Source organism: Brassica napus, chromosome C9 (assembly GCF_020379485.1).
Source record: "Brassica napus cultivar Da-Ae chromosome C9, Da-Ae, whole genome shotgun sequence".
In the NCBI taxonomy this organism is placed as follows: domain Eukaryota; kingdom Viridiplantae; phylum Streptophyta; class Magnoliopsida; order Brassicales; family Brassicaceae; genus Brassica; species Brassica napus.
Window position 1 is genome coordinate 43,630,220 of NC_063452.1, and position 22,920 is coordinate 43,653,139.

General features: G+C 32.8%; 2 protein-coding genes across 2 annotated transcripts; one reads left to right on the forward strand and one right to left on the reverse strand.

The window, feature by feature from the left end:
• Window positions 1-315: 315 nt before the first annotated feature.
• LOC106385733 lies at window positions 316-1,199 on the reverse strand. The gene is made up of 3 exons (XM_013825634.3): window positions 884-1,199; window positions 704-790; window positions 316-572 (listed from the first exon to the last, which is right to left on the reverse strand). Exons 1-3 carry the CDS (start codon window positions 1,079-1,081, stop codon window positions 471-473), a joined length of 387 nt encoding a protein of 128 aa, XP_013681088.1. The 5' UTR covers window positions 1,082-1,199; the 3' UTR covers window positions 316-470.
• Window positions 1,200-9,912: 8,713 nt separating this feature from the next.
• Window positions 9,913-14,770, forward strand: LOC106385406 (flavone 3'-O-methyltransferase 1-like). Its single transcript, XM_013825328.3, has 4 exons — window positions 9,913-10,381; window positions 13,672-13,982; window positions 14,091-14,155; window positions 14,260-14,770. The coding sequence occupies exons 1-4, from the start codon at window positions 9,972-9,974 to the stop codon at window positions 14,560-14,562; spliced, it is 1,089 nt and encodes a 362-aa protein (XP_013680782.1). The 5' UTR covers window positions 9,913-9,971; the 3' UTR covers window positions 14,563-14,770.
• Window positions 14,771-22,920: the final 8,150 nt, after the last annotated feature.

Here is a 22,920-nt window from a genome sequence, read left to right on the forward strand (position 1 = left end):
AGCTTGCAAGTTGGGACTTGGGACTAGGTCCAGATTTGGGCATGACATGATTAAACATTACATTCGTTTCAGTCTATAAAACTCATGTGGTTAATATATAGATATCATTCTTTCCCCAAGTTAATTATTCAAACAACATGACTTGCAGGCCGTCCCGGCTTGGGATCAATAATGTGTTTTATGCTTTCTGAACGTTGAAATCGACTCATGACACTGTAAATATGCCCCGTTTTATCGAGGTACGTACTGGAACCCCTCAGCAAACAATAATTTAGCTAAGCAAATGCATTTCCAACAAGAGCACACGCACACACATAACAAATCTCATATTAAGTAATTAGGCATTGTGATTACATAAGTCTTCAAAAGCTATGTTGTTGATCTACTAATCAATTCAAAGGTCTAAATGCAAAGGAGACTGTGAACAAAAGATAATCTAATAACAAAAGATGTAAATAGTTACGCATCTATCAATCCCTAGTTCTCCACTCCACAGAGTCTGCTGAAGCACTGCAATGCGAAGACATCCACTGTGCACAAGGAGCAGGCTTATCGCAGATGCAACAGTAACACTGCATATATTCATGTTGACCTCTGTTGTTAATATAAAAGGCAGTTTCATAGGAGTCTTGAACCAATATAATCCATTCCATACTTCTTTTTACTTGAAACCCTTTACTTAAAATGAGACTAAAGTATATACCAGATGACAATGGGTTGCATTAGGAGTTGATCCAAAGGGAAAATTCAAGCAAAGGTGTCTTGGATGTGGGAAATTTCTACAAGCTACCTGTTCAAAGAGATTCTATCAAATTTTCCAAAAAAAAAAAAACTACGAAGTATAGAAACCCTATAATTAAACCCTAAGTTTCAAAACTCAAACCTGGCCTGACTCATGGATGATAGCCAGATCTTTGTCACCCTCATGATCACCGGCAAAAGAGAGATTCTTAACGTCAAAAGAATCAAAAGGATTGAAATCGAGGATGAAGCAGTCCTCTGTTTCCTCGATTCTCTTCATGTCTTGTCTGGTTTTCAGACATCCTTTGAGAGGAGTCACTTCTTCTTTCTTCGTCTCCATGTTCTCTCCCAACTCGCTGAGATCGAAAGGAAAAGAGTGCAAACGAGGTACTTCCAGAACAATTGTTTGACTTGTTTCTGACTACTGAGAAAATTGAAATTAGAAGGATCAATTGCAATTAGCAAAGCTTTTTGCCTTAGTAACATTAGCCCATAAGGGACCCATTTAGTTATCCGGAACTTTTTCAAACAGGCTTTGGTCCATTCGGTCGATAACATACTCGGCGGATATTGAGAGAAAAATATAATAAAGAAAGTTTGTAAAAATACCCTTTTTTTTTTTTTTGATCAACCGTTTGTAAAAATACCTTCAAACTAAATAATTTAGCCAAATCTCTTAAAAAGTCTTTTTAAGTTTTTGTTTCTTAAATAGCCTTAAAAAGATCAAAATGACCAAATTAAATTCCATTAAAAGGGTAAATGGTAATTATACACACTCATTATAATTTTACCCAATTATTTATTAAATATAAAAAATAAATAAATATTAATAATTAATATATTAATAAAATTTAAAATTAATTTTTTTCAGAAAAAATACGTCTTCAAAATATGCTTCTCAAATTCTTTTTCAAAAAGAAAATTTCCACAATTTTTTTTTTTTGTAACTTAAAATTTCCACAAAAATTAGGAACCGTTTTTTAAATGTTTAGAATACCTTCAAAAATATGTATCGTATATTTTCGTATTTGTAAAATACAATTCTCGAATTTAAGATGCCTTCATAATCATGTATATGTACTTTTTGAATGTAACTTGTACGTATATTTAGAAATTTTTTCCTAAGTTTGTATGACATTTTTTCAAATTTGACTTATATGCATATATATTTAAATATGTATAAAATCTTTATAAAATTTGGATATCAAATTAAGTATTTCAATGAATTTAGGAAGTGGTACACATATTGAAGAATATCTTACTAAATATACATATAATTCAAATTCAATAACTTATTCATAAATATACATTCATAATTTGTATGTATATTTAAGAAGGTCTTCTTAAATGTGTATGACTTCTTCTTGAATTTGACTTAAATGCATCTTTACACACGTATAATATCATTATAAAATTTAGATATCAAATTCAGAAAGGTCTTTTTAAAACTTGAGGAAAATGTTATACATATTTAAGAATGTTTTACTAAATATATATATAGTTCAAATTCACTAAGTGATTCATAAATATATATTCATGAAGATTTCTTAAATATATTTAAGAATATATATAATAAAACTAGAAAATCCTAAAATAATAAAGATAATTATCTAAAATAATTAGTAAAAACAATTAATAAGATATTTAGAATATTTCTAAATATCTATCTACATCACCATACTACCTATGGACAAGGAAGGATACATAATATGGCTAGGGTTACCTTCCATTTCTGATCTGCGTAATAGAAACAAAAGTGAACAATCTAAGGAAAATAAAAACGAAAGATTCGACTAAACCCTAGAATTCTACAACTAAGAGAACATAAGGATTACCTTGGTTTTCTGAGCGAAAAGAGGAATTTATGGAGGACTGAAGTTGAAAACCTGAAGAAAGCGAGATCGCAAAGAGACAATCGCAATTTAAGGAAAAGAAAACAAAAAGAATTCGTAGAAAATGAAAGGAAACCAAGATATAAAGGATAAGAGAAAGAGTTGTGCTCTCTTCTCGGAGAAGCCACCAATAAAAGGAAAGTGGACCCGAAGCAAGAATCGATGATTCAATTTTTAAATCGGCTCTAACGGCACAATCCTACAAAAAAAAGCAAAATTAAAAAGATTGAGAAGCAATCAAAGCCATACTTCACCAATCAATGGGGCATTTCTATTACAATATTATACTCCGGCCTCATAACTAGGGATTCCTGCCTCAAAGCAGAACAACAATCTTCCCTCAACATTGCTTACAGATCTAAGTGATTATCATCTGTTAGACGAAAATCCATGCCCATTGTAGCATCATGCTGTTTATATCCCGACTCATGCAACGATATTCTCCTAAGAATCAGGAAAAAAAACATGCTCAGTGAAGTATATCGACGATATCCTCACCTGATCCGGCCATGTACCACTTAGATCAGGTGATCACGCGGCTATGTGCCAACAAGGCTACGTGCCATTAAGGTCATATGCCATAAGATGGGTCTCGTTAGTCATTGTAACATGAATTTGGGATCAAGAATCTCTCAAGATCACGCTATCACATACGGGTTTTTTCCGAAACTGCCTAAGGATTCAAATATAATTTAGCATTAATAATCCTTATCAAGCATAGAAACAAGTATATTTAACAATAAATACTTTAACTTTTCACTAATCACCCTAAACCTATCTAACCATGGATTCAAGATGAGTCTATTAATGAAGACCCTTAAACCCATGTAAAATTTAAGACTAATCATACTAGATAGGTAAATAAACATAACAAACACAAATTCAAAGATGAAAATAGATTAAAGATGCTAAAGATTGAGTCTTTCACCAAATAAACATGTGTTTAGAGAGAAGACGAGACATATTAGATTTTTCTGCATAAAACACATATATGCGGTGTAGAAACCCATTAAAAAAAAAAGAATGGTCGAGTATCTTTTAGGTGGTCGAGTCGCGGACGATCAGATTGTTTTTGTCTGAACCATGAGTCAAGTATCCCACTAGACAATGGTGAGACAATGTGGTATATTTACTCAAATGACGTTTGAAGCACTTCTGGAAGCACGACACTTTTGGAAGCACGACACTTTTGGAAGCACAACAGGAAGATCGGAAATTGGGCGAAAAACCCTAATTTCGGTATTATGGAATTTTTCGAAGAAGCCGAAAACTCGGGAAATATTTTCCATCAAGTCAGGATTCATTTGGAGTTTACTAAAAATAATCAGATCATCAGAACGGGCGTCGAAAAATATTGGGATTGATCGCGGGATGAAAAATTCACCGGAAAGGCCAAATTGGACGAATGGACCGAGAAGCTCGAGGTGGCTCGATCTATGAGATCAGGACGTGGTGACAACTGCCTGGCATGGTATGTGGCAAGAGAAGCATGAGGTTTTGCAGTAAAAATGATCACAGCATGCGGAGTGACACATAGAAGCACGAGGTGGATCAGCCAAGCACGAGGTGTAGCGATACATGCGACCGGGCCATGCGGCCAGACATGTGGAGGAAGTGGTGTCTCCTTGCATGGATCCAGGCCATGCATCCAGACAGCTAGAGTGCGTGGTGTCATCCTGCATGAGACTGAGACATGCAGCCAGCCATGTGGAGCACGAGGTGTCGCCGCGCATGCGTCCAGAGCCATGTGAAACGACACACGGGCTGCCACACGGCTTGTTCCTGATTGGTTGATGTTTCCTATAAATAGCCCACGACCCCCTATCATTTGAACACATTCAGAACACTTGAAAGTCAGTTCAAAACGTGAGAGAGAAAGCAAGGAAAGAAAGATCGAGTTTCGATAGTTTTCGAGCGATTTAGGCAGTTTTCGAGAACTGTTATTCTGCCGATTTTTAGTCAGCACCTGGAGAAGGTTCTTTTCAAGTGAAGGGAGATAAGTTCTAGTGGAGACCAGTTCAAGACCAGTCTGGACGTGGGTCTACTTGAGAAGGTCGAGAAAGGGTTCAGATCGCAAAAGTCGGGTTTGGGGTCAAGCCAACGGTCAACCAAAAACTGTGAGTTATAATCGATTGATTGCTGAGTTGTTTTTATGCAGGGTCCCGTTACTTGGAAGTTGGATCATGGCAGATGGCCGGGTCTAACTGAGTAACGGTTTGAATAATTGAGGTTATGTTGATTGAGTTGATGGCATGCTTGTTATTGTTTGAGAACCGTAGTAGCATGCTAATGGTTAGGTTGATTGGTTAGTTAGCGAATGCGGAATACTTAGATGATATCGCAAAGTTCTGGATAGTTAGGTATTCTGGAATTAGTCTTTATGCTAGATTCTGGATTATGATTGATTGTGTTAATTTACGATTAAATACTAGGAACCTTGTGTTATTTTTACCGAGTTTAGTATTAATCATATTTTAGCCATATAGCATTTGTGTAACCCACAATGCTAGGCATGCTTGAGGTGGAATGTGTTGATTGTGTGGTGATTAATACTAGGAACCTTGTGTTATTTTTACCGGGTTTAGTATTAATCGTATATTGGCCGACAGCATTTGTGTAATCCACAATGCTAGGCATATTGGGGTGAGTTAGTGTTCCTTCAGACCTCGTACCCGGCGGGTTCAAGGAAACCCCTTATTCGCTGGATCGGGAAGACTCAGACGAACGGGGTCATGTCCTATGGCTGAGTATTACACGACGGTGTAATGTGACAGTGACCCGAAGGACTGTGGGCTGTCGCGCGGTGACCCGAAGGACTGTGGGCCGCGGTCGGTTGAAAGTTCCTACTTCTGGCCTTTGTGGTAGGAAGATAGGATATTGCCGATAGTAAAGGAGGAACATAATGTCACCAGGGCCCGAGTTAGTTATATATATTAAATCGTGTTTTGGGTTGATAAACCGTAATTTATTTCAAGGTTGAGTTGGTGGTGAGCTAGCATATGCTAGTTATCTTACTATCTTTTTCCAGCTGCGTATTTCTGATATTGCTTATTGTTATTCGTTGAATTGGGTTGATTTGTTGTTAGGTGAACCTCTCGCTTTAGATTGCTTGGGGTGGGATAGTGAGGGGTTGTATTTGTTAGTTGGGGATTGTAACTCGCTGAGTAATACTAGATTACTCACTCCTCACTCGTTGTTGTTTCAGGTGACCAGTAGCGAGCTTGTAGAGGTCGCGGGAGGCTAGGCCGGCTGGTGTAGATTTGTATCTTTTTGCTTGAGACGCATTCAGACTATAAGTATGTACTTTTTCTCGCTTGGCATTCCACTACTTGTGTAATATTTTGTGTGTTGAAAACCAGATATTATATAAGATAAATAAAGCGATGTTTTGTGTAAATGCCTTGTTGTTTCTGATATTAGCTTGTCCAAGCTAACACAACGTCAGATTGGGGTACGGGTTGAGAAGCCTTAAGCTTTGGTCTGACGGGACGTGTTAGCGGGCGGACTGTCCTAGTCGTAAATTGCACTTTTCGTGACTTTGGCCGGATCGACCGTTAACCCGTCATGTAGCGCTCCCGATCCTTGGTAGACGGTCGGCCCGTCGGTCATGTTCTTGTTTGATTGTTGGCCGGTGGTTCGACTTATGCCTAGAACGGTTTGGGGGTGTTACATGCGGTCTCTAAATGCGAGTTGGGTAGACCCAACAAACATGGACGACTCTAAATAAAATGGGTTAAAATCTGGTTAGACGATGAATATTGACTCCTAGGAGGTTCACAGTGGCAAAAGTAAACCGCTGCAGACCGTTGTGCACCTACAACGGTTCAGAAACAAGGTCGCAGCCTTTTCTGAAGACCGATGTAAGTGTTGGCAGGGATTATAATCGACATCTTCTTCACAGAAGTTACGCTACACCGCTGTCTCATCCCACCATTTGGCTGGTGCATTACATTTTGTTCTAGCGGCTTTCACATGCCTCTATCTTGGACCGCTACATGTGTTTGACAAGTTTTGGTTTTTGGTCTCTAAGAGCTATAGCGGCTATACTATACCGCTACATGGTAGTAGTGAAAGTTGAGGTTTGTTCACTGCGCTTGCAATAGACCGCTGTAAGAACCAACAACTTACCCAGTGATTTATGATCTTATCTCAGCGTCTTCAAGTTATCGTAACAAAAGACTCGTAGCGGCATACCTATATCGCTGCTCACGGCCGCTGTGACTCTTGCTTTCACTCTGTCTCTTGATCAGAATCACCTCTTTTTCTTCATTTCATGCGTCAAATCCAATAAGTATCTCTAACACTTAATAAACACAAATGAAAATGCTATGCACCTAAATGAATTCTAAATTCTCCTAAATGATCAAAAAGAGAACCAAATGATAGGTAAAACAATGCAACAATTACAAGACTTCGAATCCTAAGATGGGTAGATATAAAATATAATATAATTCTATAAGATAGTAATGTTTTAAAAATCTTAGCTAAATATATGGTTTCATTAAATTTATAAATTAATAATAATTATATATATAAATTTTATATAAACATAAGAAAAATATCTCATTGTTTATTTTTCTTCAAAATGCATTTATGTCTAATTTTATTTTTCATTTTTATATTTTGTGTTATTTTCTTGAATTTCTTATAAAATTCATGTATACATATTCAACATACATAAAATATCAAATAATCTGAAAAAATGATGAAATATAAATCTATAAAATTTAAATGATATCTTGAAATAATTTTATTTTTAAATAAAAAATATTTTAAAATAGAAATATAAAAATATATAATTTTCCCTAAATTAATAAACTATCATAGTCGCAATATCATTAATATAAAGTTTTTACTGTAATAGGTAATCTAGAAACAAATATTTAGTTTTATCAAGTAATAAACTGGATCAGTAATTTGTAAATATTAATTTTTCTCGCATATTTGATATATATCAAGTACTTTAACAAGTCAAGTTTAAATCTCAAATGACATTATCTGAATTGGCCAAGTCAAGTATTAGCCTCTAAAAGTTAGTGAGTGGTTGGGCTGTGCCCAGCCTTTATTTCTAAATGAACGTGAAAGTTCTTTAGAATTTATAAAAATAAACAAAATAGATATTTGTTTTATTTTTTCATTCATTGCTAGTGAAAGTTTTTTATCACTATTATGACGTAAAGGTGTTAAAACATGATTAAAGGGGGGTGCAAGGTGGGTTTTTAAGGAGAAAAGGTGGTGTGGGCCCCACCAAAAAGGGGGAGACCGTGTCTTCTGTCGCGAAATAAGGGACGTTTTTTGTACTGTTTCGCGGGCTCCACTGATACGTGGCGGTCCGCGATTAGTTTATTTTTAATTTATTTTTTTTTTAAATCAGCAAAAAAAAATAAAAATAAAAAAAAATAAAAAAAAATAAGAAACCCAAGTTGGGTATTTGGGTCGAGGGTGCTCTTAGGTAGGACGTGTGGACTCTATTTGATCGAGTAACGAGTGCGTCATTGTCTTTGTACTTTGGTTGTCTCTGTCACCGAGAGAAATGGTTAAAGATATTTCTTTTACATATATAGTCTAATTATTTGTATGTGTTTTTGTTGCCATAAGAATCAAATTGTTGGTTTGCTTTTGAAAATTTATCTAATTTGACATTTTTATACTTGTAGAATTTATAACCACTATTATTCTTTGTGGTCAATGGCTGTTATTTTATGTTAATATGAGTGAAACCGCGAATTTATTTGTGTAAAAGATAACCACAATAAGTTTTTAACAGCCTACGCTTAAATGTATACAGTTTGAAAGAGTAATAAACTTGGGAAATGAGGAACAACAAGCCTTAATAATTTTAACATTTAGACCCAAAAAACAAGCCTTAATACCAGAAGATAAACATTTTTTTGAACACAAATTAACATATATTAGAAGGATAGAGTTACACTGCGATAAATGAACGCTCATAGATAAACTAAACGAGAAATAGGTAAAGCATCGTGCAAGCTCATAGATATCTTGGAGGATACAGAAAAGTTCCATGATTTGCATTCTATATTGGTGATGGCTTGGATCAACCAAAGATAAAAGAAAACATCTTTGCTAGCGAAAAACGGTGGTAAAATAACGTTTTATGGTAAACTATATTTAGTGACAAAAAATATGGTAAACTATAGTAAAAATTCTATAAATTAATGATTATAAAATTATAATATTAAATTATTTAAGAGATTATTTTCAAAAATTTATATATTTTGAAGTATATATATTGATGTAAAAATAAGAAGATGAATTGATTTAAGTGTATATATATCGACTAAATTTTACAAATAAAAATTTTATGTTGTTTTTATTGGATTATTTTGGATATGTTTTAAAATGCAGATATGTACTGTTCCACTTAAAAAGTTTGGTCTAGCTCCATTTAGTATGAGGTTTTTGAGAAGCAATCAATTCACAAACAAATCAGTGAAACTTTAGGCTTTAAACGAACAAATATCATATATCATAAAAAAAACGAACAAATATCATATTATGTGAGAAATTGAATATCTGATGATGAATATTTAGTTTTAGGAGAGCGTTGGGCCATTTTCCAAATAAAAAAGTGTTGCAAAAAAAAACGTTTGGCTTAAAAGAAATTTGGTATGTTACAAAAAAATTGGTATGAGGAAAATATTTTGTGATCCTTTGTTTACGAGGAGGATTGTTATAATAAATATACAATCCAGATCTCGCATCGATACTAGACCATAAAGTGTATATATATATATATATATATATATATATATATATATATTCTCTCTAGTATCACTTAGTGTAATCTTCCTGATAAAACGATCCAAAAATAAAATTACGAGGACTTGGATCTAAAGCGGACAGATATCATAATAAACAAATGGTTTGATATCTAGTGGTGATAGATACCTAATTCTAGTAGATCGTTTGGCCTATGAAAGCATATAGTTTATCACAGCAAGTTAATGCTAAGTGGTCATTTGTTTGAGAGGAGAATTGATATGATATATAGACAATCCAAGTCTCGAATCAGATATTAGACGAAAAAAATCTAACATAAATATTTAGTCTAACTCTATATAATATGAGTTTGTTTGATAAGCAACTGGCCTAAAAATAAATCCGTACAAACTTAAAGTATAAAATCAATAATACGTTACAGATATAAAATATACGAGAGATTAGACATCTAGCGGTGGACTGGACATACGTTACAGCACGACATGTTGCGAAACCTAAACCCATGCATATTTCCTATATAATAGACCACTTCTAACATATCACACATCGAAACCCAAAAACAAAGCATTCTAAAATCTCAGAAATTTCACGAAAATGGGCTCAACGGCACAGACACAGTCAACTCCAGTGCAAGTCACCGACGACGAAACTGCTCTCTTTGCCATACAGTTAGCCAGTGCCTCTGTTCTCCCTATGGCTTTAAAATCAGTTATAGAGCTCGATCTTCTAGAGATCATGGCCAGGAACTGTTCTCCCATGTCTGCATCTGAGATCTCTTCTCATCTTCCGACCAAAAACCCCGAAGCTCCGGTCATGCTTGACCGTATCCTCCGTCTTCTTACGGCTTACTCCGTCCTCACTTGCTCCGTCCGTACACTTCCCGACGGCGCCGACCGGCTTTGCGGGCTTGGTCCAGTTTGCAAATATTTCACCAAGAACGAAGATGGTGTCTCGATAGCTGCTCTTTGTCTCCTGAATCATGACAAGGTCTTCATGGGAAGCTGGTAAGTATTTACGAAGCCACACCGAAAATTATCATATCAGTTCTGTTGATATATCTTATTATGCTAAACATATAATACGACATAATATATATAATTTTTATAAGTTATGCTTCTTGGTTGATGTACTTAATAATAATATACATAAGTGAGATCCACACAGTGCAAAGACCTTAATTTGTCACTGCACCAAAATTATACCGGGTCATATCATTTGTTACAACGATTAAACAGACTGGAGAACAAAATAATTTTACAATAAATTATAGGAAAAATAATATATAAATAAAAATAGATAAAAAGGCATAAATTCAAAGTACGGGGTACTATGTTGGATTGGTCATCAATAAGATGGCCATACCATCACTTGCTTTTAGAGCGTCCATTTATCGATCTAATATTACGTGTGGCCACAATCAAGATCAGTTTACGTTGTATAAAGAAAACACAATGGTTATTCCCTCCGTTGTAAATAATTTATCTAACTCTGTTCAAAGAGTTACAAATCCGAAAGTAATACTATTTAAGTTTAAGAATTATATTGAGAAAACTAATGCTGCTTTTTTTACCGGGGGAAAACTAATAACCGATTATTTAGTTAAATACTAATTTACCGGGTTGATATCCACGCTTTGCGTATATTGAGACGAGTGTAAAAATTATATATGTCAGGTAAGGTTGTTCAATACAGATTTCGATCCGGTTTCAGTTCAGTTTTGTGGTATTTCGGTTTATAAGAATTAGATACCATATTAAAACCATATATATTTTGGTTTGGTTCGGGCTATATACAGTCAGTCTTTTTTATACCAAAAACTTAAACTATATTTATATTTTATAATATGTTTTCATTTTAATTTTGCATGATTAAAATTTGAATTTATTAAAAAGTACTCTAATTTTTAAATATGATGTTTCTATTTTATTTAAATATTCAAAATAACTAACAAATAAATTATAATATTATAATTTCATGAGATGAAAACAAAAAGATTAATAATATAAATAACTAAAATTTAGCAAAAATGTATGTCAATGAAAGTCTTTAGTTAAAATAAAAAATTATTCAAATTAACGTTTTAAATATTAAAATCATACCTAAAAAATGAACTATGTATAACTATATTACTATATTTTAATCTTTTTATTTGGTTAGATTAATATATATACTGAATCATATTCATTTACCACGGTTTTTAAAAATAACATATGTTCGATTTATACAGCATTATCAAATCTAAATCACTTTTTCTATTTCGGTTCAGTTTTACTGGATTGACCACCCTTAGTTCAAAGACTAGATCATACATATATAGTTTGCGAAAGTGTTTGTTGTACTAACTTGTATTTAATATAATCAAAGTTTTTTTTATTTTATAATTAAACCTAAAATAATTTTTAAAAATAGATCCCATCTTTCAAAGTAATAACCGAGCATAATATATAATGTTTGATATAATTTCTTCAAAGAATAATTTTTTTGGAATATATACTTTCATATTTTCCATAAATATATTGATTTTTCCTATTTGTTAGGATATATTTATGACGATATATCTTTTGAATCATATATACTTTGAAACAAAAAATAGTAAGAAAGATATTTTTTATTTAACACAAATGAGTTGTATATTGCCAAATACAGATTTGAAGTCAACTTGTATATAACGTGTATTGATTTAGTATTTGGTGTACATTTTCTCTCTAAGCTAATAAAAAAATTAATTGACTTCTAATCAGTCGACGGATCATTGTTTTGATCTGGTCCGGTATAAAATATAGTTGAATACTCCAACTAAAATGGATTAACCAACTACATGTGGCGTTGCACCATCATCCTACATAGATGTTTTGGACATGCCCCCACATACAATTCAAAACCAACGAAATATTATTCTGTAAATGACAGTACAGAATAATAAAACAGTTGAAACAAATATGTTTTGAGCATAACAACGTATAACTATCTTAACAAAACAATGCAGACAATTATTATTATGTTTAATTTGTATAAGGGATATGGCAGTGGGTCATATAAGTTGTGTAAGAATACTTTTTAATGTTGTCAAAAAAAATTGTTCGTCTAAGGTTATATTTATATGTGTAGTTAATTAACTGATAGGCATAAAGATAGTTGTGAATTTACTATATGTCTGATTAATAAATTTTTCTAGAGAATAAAAAGTTGGTCTAAGTTTGTCCAAATTAGTTGTAAGACTGCCACTTAATCAAATATAGTGATTTAAAAGAAAATGTTGACAACTCAGTAAAATTAAAATGTAATTAATGCAAAATAGAAAGTTACATCTTTTTAAATGATCCTCAAATAATATATAGTAGAACCTCTATAATTAATAATATTGGGACTTTTGAAATTTTATTAATTTATAAAGATATTAATTTACAAAATTTTCATTATTTAAATTTCGTATTTTAAGATATATTTATTCTAAGATAACAAAAATATTTGATTTTAGTGTATAGATATTAATCGTTATTTTCTGAAATTTGACATTTTTATTAATTTTATTATATTATTTGGTGTATATAATAATGTTGGGAATTTCAAATTTTATTAATTTATAGAGATATTAATTTATAAAATTTTCATTATTTAGATTTCTTAGATAAGAAAAATATTTGATTTTAGTGTATAGACATTAATCGTCATTTTCTGAAATTGACATTTATATTAATTATATTATATTATTTGGTGTATATATAATATATATTTCATAGAACTTAAATGTGGTTTTAAATATAATATTACTAAATCTCATCAAAAATATTAAGTGTTAAGAAAATATAAAGATAATTCCATTGTGATTATAAAAAACATTATAATAATATGTACTTATTTATATATAATATGCATACATATAAATTATTATTTTATGATTTTAATGGGATCATATATTTGCATAAATTTTTCTAAAAAAAATTATTATCTTATTATTTTATCGATTTGTGTCAAATTTTGAATAGACTCAAGTTGAGACCGAGAAAATTTATTAATTTATAGAGATTATTAATTTATCGAGTATTAATTTATAGAGATTCTACTGTATATAGGGGATTAGAAAACACTATGTCTCAACAATATAATATATATTTGATAGTTTTCAATAAGTTATAATATAAATACAAATTGTGTCATACAATTTCAGAACAGATTTATAATTAGTGATAAAGACTTAATTGATCTTTTAAGAAAAATGCTGATGGGTTAGTTAAGCTAAAGGAGAGATTGTTTGTTTGTTTTGTTAAACTCATGCCAAAGAGTTTTGTTGCAGGTACTATTTGAAGGATGCAATTCTTGATGGTGGGATTCCATTCAATAAAGCGTATGGCATGAGCGCGTTTGAGTACCATGGGACTGACCTTAGATTCAACAAGGTTTTCAACAATGGAATGTCTAACCATTCCACCATCACCATGAAGAAGATTCTTGAGACCTATAATGGTTTTGAGGGTTTGGTCTCCTTGGTTGATGTCGGGGGTGGCATTGGTGCTACTCTCAAAATGATTGTCTCTAAGTACCCTAATCTTAAAGGCATCAACTTTGATCTCCCTCATGTCATCGAAGATGCTCCTTCTCATCCCGGTAATATTAACTTCTTTTTTTTAATATTAACATATTCTCGGCATGTTGCAAAATCCTGGTTTTTGTGTTTAAATTTGATGAAGATTGGATTCTAAACAAATTTTGTAGGTGTTGAGCATGTTGGAGGAGATATGTTTGTAAGTGTTCCCAAAGGAGATGCTATTTTCATGAAGGTTCGGATCCGAAATAATACTAACTACATATACTGAAAACTCTTGGCATTATATGAAATGATGATCAAATAACTCTCTTTGGATTCTTCTCATTGTTGTAACAGTGGATATGCCATGACTGGAGTGACGAACACTGTTTAAAATTCTTAAAGAATTGTTACGAGGCGCTTCCAGAGAATGGAAAAGTGATCTTGGCAGAGTGTATACTTCCAGAGACACTAGACTCGAGCCTGTCGACCAAACAAGTAGTCAATGTCGATTGCATTATGTTGGCTCTCAATCCTGGAGGCAAAGAACGGACCGAGAAAGAGTATGAGGCATTAGCCAAAGGATCAGGCTTCGAAGGCATCAAAGTTGTTTGCAACGTTTTTGGTGTTTACGTTATTGAGCTGCTCAAGAAGATCTGAGAAAAAGCTTTCTTAGTGGTGCTTTATAAATAAACATGCATGCTCTCTCTTTTACGTCTACTTCACCAGCTTAATTGTTGTACTCATGTGATCTTTTTCGATTTAAAGTCTTAAACTATGATGCTTAATCATGGTTGCCGTGCGAGCTGTTTATCAATAAATTGTACTTGTGTTTTTATTTATAAGAATAATATAAAACAATCCTCTATATATGTGATTTGAGACTGATGTGGCAAAAAGCCTAAGGTATATTGAAGCTTGCAAGTTGGGACTTGGGACTAGGTCCAGATTTGGGCATGACATGATTAAACATTACATTCGTTTCAGTCTATAAAACTCATGTGGTTAATATATAGATATCATTCTTTCCCCAAGTTAATTATTCAAACAACATGACTTGCAGGCCGTCCCGGCTTGGGATCAATAATGTGTTTTATGCTTTCTGAACGTTGAAATCGACTCATGACACTGTAAATATGCCCCGTTTTATCGAGGTACGTACTGGAACCCCTCAGCAAACAATAATTTAGCTAAGCAAATGCATTTCCAACAAGAGCACACGCACACACATAACAAATCTCATATTAAGTAATTAGGCATTGTGATTACATAAGTCTTCAAAAGCTATGTTGTTGATCTACTAATCAATTCAAAGGTCTAAATGCAAAGGAGACTGTGAACAAAAGATAATCTAATAACAAAAGATGTAAATAGTTACGCATCTATCAATCCCTAGTTCTCCACTCCACAGAGTCTGCTGAAGCACTGCAATGCGAAGACATCCACTGTGCACAAGGAGCAGGCTTATCGCAGATGCAACAGTAACACTGCATATATTCATGTTGACCTCTGTTGTTAATATAAAAGGCAGTTTCATAGGAGTCTTGAACCAATATAATCCATTCCATACTTCTTTTTACTTGAAACCCTTTACTTAAAATGAGACTAAAGTATATACCAGATGACAATGGGTTGCATTAGGAGTTGATCCAAAGGGAAAATTCAAGCAAAGGTGTCTTGGATGTGGGAAATTTCTACAAGCTACCTGTTCAAAGAGATTCTATCAAATTTTCCAAAAAAAAAAAAACTACGAAGTATAGAAACCCTATAATTAAACCCTAAGTTTCAAAACTCAAACCTGGCCTGACTCATGGATGATAGCCAGATCTTTGTCACCCTCATGATCACCGGCAAAAGAGAGATTCTTAACGTCAAAAGAATCAAAAGGATTGAAATCGAGGATGAAGCAGTCCTCTGTTTCCTCGATTCTCTTCATGTCTTGTCTGGTTTTCAGACATCCTTTGAGAGGAGTCACTTCTTCTTTCTTCGTCTCCATGTTCTCTCCCAACTCGCTGAGATCGAAAGGAAAAGAGTGCAAACGAGGTACTTCCAGAACAATTGTTTGACTTGTTTCTGACTACTGAGAAAATTGAAATTAGAAGGATCAATTGCAATTAGCAAAGCTTTTTGCCTTAGTAACATTAGCCCATAAGGGACCCATTTAGTTATCCGGAACTTTTTCAAACAGGCTTTGGTCCATTCGGTCGATAACATACTCGGCGGATATTGAGAGAAAAATATAATAAAGAAAGTTTGTAAAAATACCCTTTTTTTTTTTTTTTGATCAACCGTTTGTAAAAATACCTTCAAACTAAATAATTTAGCCAAATCTCTTAAAAAGTCTTTTTAAGTTTTTGTTTCTTAAATAGCCTTAAAAAGATCAAAATGACCAAATTAAATTCCATTAAAAGGGTAAATGGTAATTATACACACTCATTATAATTTTACCCAATTATTTATTAAATATAAAAAATAAATAAATATTAATAATTAAAATATTAATAAAATTTAAAATTAATTTTTTTCAGAAAAATACGTTTTCGAAATTTGTTTCTCAAATTCTTTTTCAAAAAGAAAATTTCCACAAAAATTAGGAACCGTTTTTAAATGTTTAGAATACCTTCAAAAATATGTATCATATCTTTCCGTATTTGTAAAATACAATTCTCGAATTTAAGATGCCTTCATAATCGTGTATGTGTACTTTTTGAATGTAACTTGTATGTATATTTAGAAATTTTTTCCTAAGTTTGTATGACATTTTTTCAAATTTGACTTATATGCATATTTAAATATGTATAAAATCTTTATAAAATTTGGATATCAAATTAAGTATTTCTATGAATTTAGGAAGTGGTACACATATTGAAGAATATCTTACTAAATATACATATAATTCAAATTCAATAACTTATTCATAAATATACATTCATAATTTGTATGTATATTTAAGAAGGTCTTCTTAAATGTGTATGACTTCTTCTTGAATTTGACTTACATGCATCTTTACACACGTATAATATCATTATAAAATTTAGATATCAAATTCAGAAAGGTCTTTTTAAAACTTTAGGAAAATGTTATACATATTTAAGAATGTTTTACTAAATATATATATAGTTCAAATTCACTAAGTGATTCATAAATATATATTCATGAAGATTTCCTAAATATATTTAAGAATATATTTTTAAATACATATTTATGAAAGTTTTCTTAATTTTACGAAGATATTATACATATTTATCAATATTTCTTAATCAATAAGAACTAGTTTACTTATTCGGTAATGTTTTCTAAATATGCATATAACTCGAGTTCAAGAAAATATCATGCACAATCAGGAAGGCTTTCTATAAAGTGTCATTTGACGCTCTCACAGCATATAGTTTACTTATGGTTTGTGTTTTAGGTTTGCATTTGTAAAAGATGTGTATGATAATAATTTTTGTCTTTTAGAAAATTTCAAGTGAGGAAGAATTATATATGGTAAGATATGTTTTGCTTGTTTACAATAGTTGTTTGGCAAACAAAAAGAACAATATTTGTTTCTATATTAAAGCGATGTGGCATTATACATTATATGCTGTGAGAGCGTCAAATGGTCTTCATGTTGTTTCATTTTACAAAAAATTGATACCATATTCGGTGCGTTATCTGTGGTTTGTAATATTTTAGATTCACAAGGATTGGGTTGTGGGTAAAAATTTTTTGTGTATGTTATAAGAGTAATTACTCTATATGTTGAAATCATAGTCTTTCAACATGCTATTGGAGTGGAAGTGCTATTGGAGTGGAAGTGGTGATTATTTGAAGTTGCGTTTCTTATTAAAAGTAGAATGTTATATTGAATGCGAAGAAGGTTGTCAAGCAAATCTAAAACATTGAAACTGGAAAGTGTGAAAACTGAATAGTGGTCGATGAGTGTAGACACTTGTTACTCACCGCAAAATCAACTCAAGAACTTCTCAATTTGTGTATAGTAATAACAATCACAGCTTCGATTTTCCAGATTATTGAGATGACACTTTCTTTGTGGCATTATAAGGATCATATTAGTTCGTTCCATTTCTTTTTCAGTATAGAGACATAATGAACGTTTGGTTGTTATTGAGATATACTATTTTATTATTTGAGGTTTTGTTTGGAAGATTTATTAATTTAAGTTGTTGGTTAGTTTGTTTGTAAGTAATTTGTTTTGAATTTTTGCTTCTATGGCACTACCATGTGAGTTTTTATGTCATTTGCAGTTGAGTACTTTGTATCTAACAACTAATATATATGAATCTTTTTGAGGTTTTCGCCAGCCGTAAGACCTTTGCATGATTTTCCGAAAAAAAATTTCAACTTTGGTGAGAAATTGGCAATCCAAACATTAGCCATCCAGTTGGGTTGGAATATGGTGTTCCTGGGTTGGGAATGTTGTTCATGGTGTTCACAGTCTCATTTCTTAAGTTCATTTTTGGATGATATTCGGTTGTGGTAAAATAAGCTCTATTGTTTGTTAGGAACAAATATGAGCAACTTTGGACCATTTCTTGATTGGTCTTAACTCTTAAGCATATGATTTCAGATTTTGGGAGAAGAGATTCATAATGGTTTCTATGTTCCATTCGAGATCAGCTGCCAAGATGTTTTTGTTGTTAAGATTTGGAGGACACATTGGTAAAAAATAGTTTCTTTGAAGAGATTCGAACTAAATTAAATATATTTATTTTCTATAAACAGAGAGAAGGATTATTTTTCTAAAAAAATAACATACTTTTTTTGAAAAACCTAAATACATAATATTTTTATTTCCATTACCGAAGTACTAAATTTTACATAATATTTGCAGAGATTTTAATCTTATTTATAGCGTAAACTATGTATTTATTATGCACATATAAGTATATTTTTTATTAGTCAAAGACTGTTGTAAAGAAATTTTCATTTTTAATCATTTTCATTTTTTTTTTAATTTTATTTATGTAGGCTAGGAAAATATTTACAACCAAATAAATGAGAATATAATCTCTTATAAGATTTCAATAACATGACATAGAATCTACGTATTGACACATGAACATAAATTAAACAGGATTTAATAAAAGAATATTCTTTTATTTTAATTTATATGCATAGATTTAACAAACTTAATATACAAATAAAATATTAACTCATTTTTATATACAGATAGAATTTGAATGTTATCTTATTTTACAGCTAAATCCGGTTTGAATAAAGTTTCAATACCAAACCGAACAAATCCAATAGAACATCAATTAATCAAAGTGGAAGCTAGAACAAATTACAAATGGTTCCACACTTCATTTCATTTTATCTATTAAATCAATAAAACGAAAAACCATTAGATCTGATGTAAAACAAAATAATGTTAGATGATTATTGTTTAAAATGCTTATGTATTAACATGAGGGATATGCAATGTTGAATTGACTCTCTAAGAAGAGACCAAATTTTATTTTATTGTTATAGATAGATTGATTGTGTTTCTATTAACAATTAGCTAGATCTTGTATTAAATATACATATTTTGACTAAATATAAATATTTATTATTTTATAAATATAATGTATTTAAAATTAATGACTTTTGTATAATAAAATGTTTAAAATATTATTATACAATACATATAGGTCGAATTTTTTTTTTTCCGGCTAAAAGATTTTATTAATTATTGTCAGCACATATGTTGTTGTACAAAAAAACTGGACATGATTGGAACAAGCTCCAATCGGTTGGAGAAATAATAGATTTTTTTGCTAATAAGTCAGCAGGACCATTATTTTGACGATGAACATGCACAAATGATGTTGAGAGAAATCGAGACTTCCATGCAATGACTGAGTTGACCAAGTGTTGACAACGGGAACTGTAGGCTTCCTCTTTGATGTATTTAAGGATACCGAGGTTATTTCCTTCGAATATAACTTTCCTATAACCTAACGATGAGCATACTTGCATTGACCAAATCAGCGCAGACAATTCCGACTCCATAACTGTTGATCGTCCTTCAAATTTCCCCATTCCAGCTTCCAAAAGAAAGCCCTGGTTATTACGTATTAACCAACCCATTCCAGAGTCTTGAGAGCCTTCACGGTGAGCAGCGTCGTAGTTACATTTAACCCAACCTGAAGGGGGTGGAGACCAATGAGACCTAATGTTTTCAGATCGGGTTCTTTCCGTAGAATTAATTATTTGCGATGAAACTGTAGAATCCAACCATTCCTTTAAATCTACTTGGGCTTTGGAGATAACTTCATCCGCCGTATATTTAATTTTGTTGAAAAGTAAGTCATTCCTACATTTCCATAATCTCCAAACCATCCAGAATGGTAATAATTTTTGCTCATTTGGGAGATTATTATTTGATGCAAAGGAGAAAATAGTTTCCAACTTATTCAAAAGAGAGACATTGGCAGTAGTTAAAGAATCAGGTGAACCTGAGAGACGCCAGACTTGTTGTGAGAAAAGGCAAGTGAAGAAAGCATGATCACTCGATTCATTATCATCACAGCATCTTGGACAAGTAGGATCAACTGGAATGTGCCGATGACGAAGATTTTCTTTAACAGCTACAATCCTTGAACCAATTTTCCAGAAGAAATGTTTAAGTTTCGGAGGGATCGGTGCTGACCAGATCATTTTTGTTAAGGCGGGAGAAGAAGCAAGTGGTGGTGGAATAATCTCTGCATCTTGAGTTATAGTTATATAATGATAGTCAGACTTGATGAAATAATTCCCATCCGACGTATAAGGGCAAATAATGCCATCAGGGACTGGGTGATAGGGTAAATAAATTTTCTGGATGATAGGTATATCAGACTGTTCAATCAGATCATGAATGACTTCCAAGTCCCATTGATTTGAAATCGGATCAATAAGGGTCTTGACACTTAACAGAGGGTTTGAGTAGGGAAGTAAACGTGGGGCTCGGGGAGGAGTTGTTGGGAGCCATGTATCTGATATAGTTGTCGTATCTCCACTTCCAATACTATATTGCATGCCTTGCTCCAAAAGATCCCGTTCATGTAATAAGAACTGCCAACCATAGGAGCTCTGATAACCGCGCTTAGCCTTCCACATAGTAGTCTTTTTAAAATATCGGTGTTTTAGGACACGGTAAACAAGACTATTTGGTCGTTGATTAATTTTCCAGACTTGGTTCGCAAGTAAAGCTTGATTAAAACTTTGTAGATTACGGAACCCTAATCCTCCACTCTGTTTAGACTTGGACAACCGTTTCCAAGATAGCCAAGACATTTTCCTATTTGTCTCTGTCGATCCCCACCAGAAGCGTGAGAGAATTCCATCAATCTCATTACACAACTCAACAGGTAGCTTGAAGAAATTCATAGAGTAAACCGGCATGGCAAGTGCTACTGATTTTATCAAAATTTCTTTTCCAGCCATATTGAGATATCGGTTTTGCCAACCATTTACCTTCCCATTTACACTATCTCTGACATACATGAACATTTCTTTTTTATTCCGACCAAATTGCTCTGGGAGACCTAAATATTTCCCACCACCACCAATATTAGGGATACCTAATGTGTTCTGAATCATATCTCGTGTCTGCTGAAACACCTTAGTACCAAAAGTAATAGAGGATTTCTCTAAGTTAATCATCTGACCAGATACATTTTCATAATCTTTGAAAATCTGAAGAAGTTGTAAACTGTTAGTCTGATCTGCTTTAAGGAAAAATAGAGAATCATTTGCGAATAATAAATGAGATATTGAAGGACCTCCAATACTGAGACGCACTGGTTGGATTTCATTGTTTCGTTCCGCTTGTTGAATCAGAGAACTTAAAACATCTGCGCAGAGGATAAATAAGGTTGGTGATAACGGATCACCCTGACGTAGTCCCCGAGTTCCATTCATATGACCATAAGAGCTACCATTAACCTTAACTGAAAAAGATACCGACGTAACACACTTCATTATAAGCATGATCCATTCTTCACAGAAACCTTTCTTGCGCATCACTTCTTCTAAAAATTTCCATTCAATTCGGTCGTAAGCTTTACTAACATCTGTTTTGACTGCCATGTAGTTCTCGGAGATACGTTTTCGGACTTTTAAAGAATGGAAAACCTCATGAGCGAGAAAGACATTATCAGTGATATGTCTTCCTGGAATGAAGCCCGATTGGTTTTCAGAGATCACATAATGTAAGATGGACTTCATACGCAATGATAAAAATTTTGAAATAATTTTATACATTACATTACAAAGTGCAATCGGCCTGAAATCTTTCATTGTGATCGGATTTGGAATCTTAGGAATCAGACACAAGTTTGTGTGATTCAAATCGGTATAGAATTCTCCAGTATTGAAGAAATGTTGTACCTCTTCTACTACAGCCGGACCAACTATATCCCAATATGTTTGATAGAAGCTAGCTTTAAGACCATCAGGACCCGGGGCTCGTGTTGCGCCAATAGAGAAAACACTTATTCGAACTTCTTCGGCTGTAACGTCCCGAGAGAGATATGCATTGCATTCATCAGAAACCACATGATTGATGTTCCCAAGGCTGTCCTGAATATTTCCTTGCAAGGAGGAAGTAAAAATTTCAGAAAAATAACGAAGTGCCTCTTTTGAGATCTCCTTGTTACCAAAAACTTCTTCACAAAGATTATTTTGAATGCTCAAATCTTATTTTTTGCTCTTCTATTTTTTGTAGAAGCATGGAAAAAACGGGTATTGCGATCACCATAGGTCAACCAATGAATGCGACTCTTATTTCTCCAAAAAGCTTCCTCATCTTTATATGCTTGCAGTAGTTACTTACGTAAATTATGTATTTCACTGAGAGGACAAAGAGGATCAGAATGGGCTACATCAATAAGTGCAGTCAATGCTTTAATACGTTTAGCAGAATTAGTATTATTGGCCTTTTTCCACTGAGAAATAGCATGGCGACACTTGCGTATGCGGTCAGAAACTGAAACATATTGCCCGGGTAGCGTAGATTTCCAACCATCGATGGTGACTTCTTTAAAG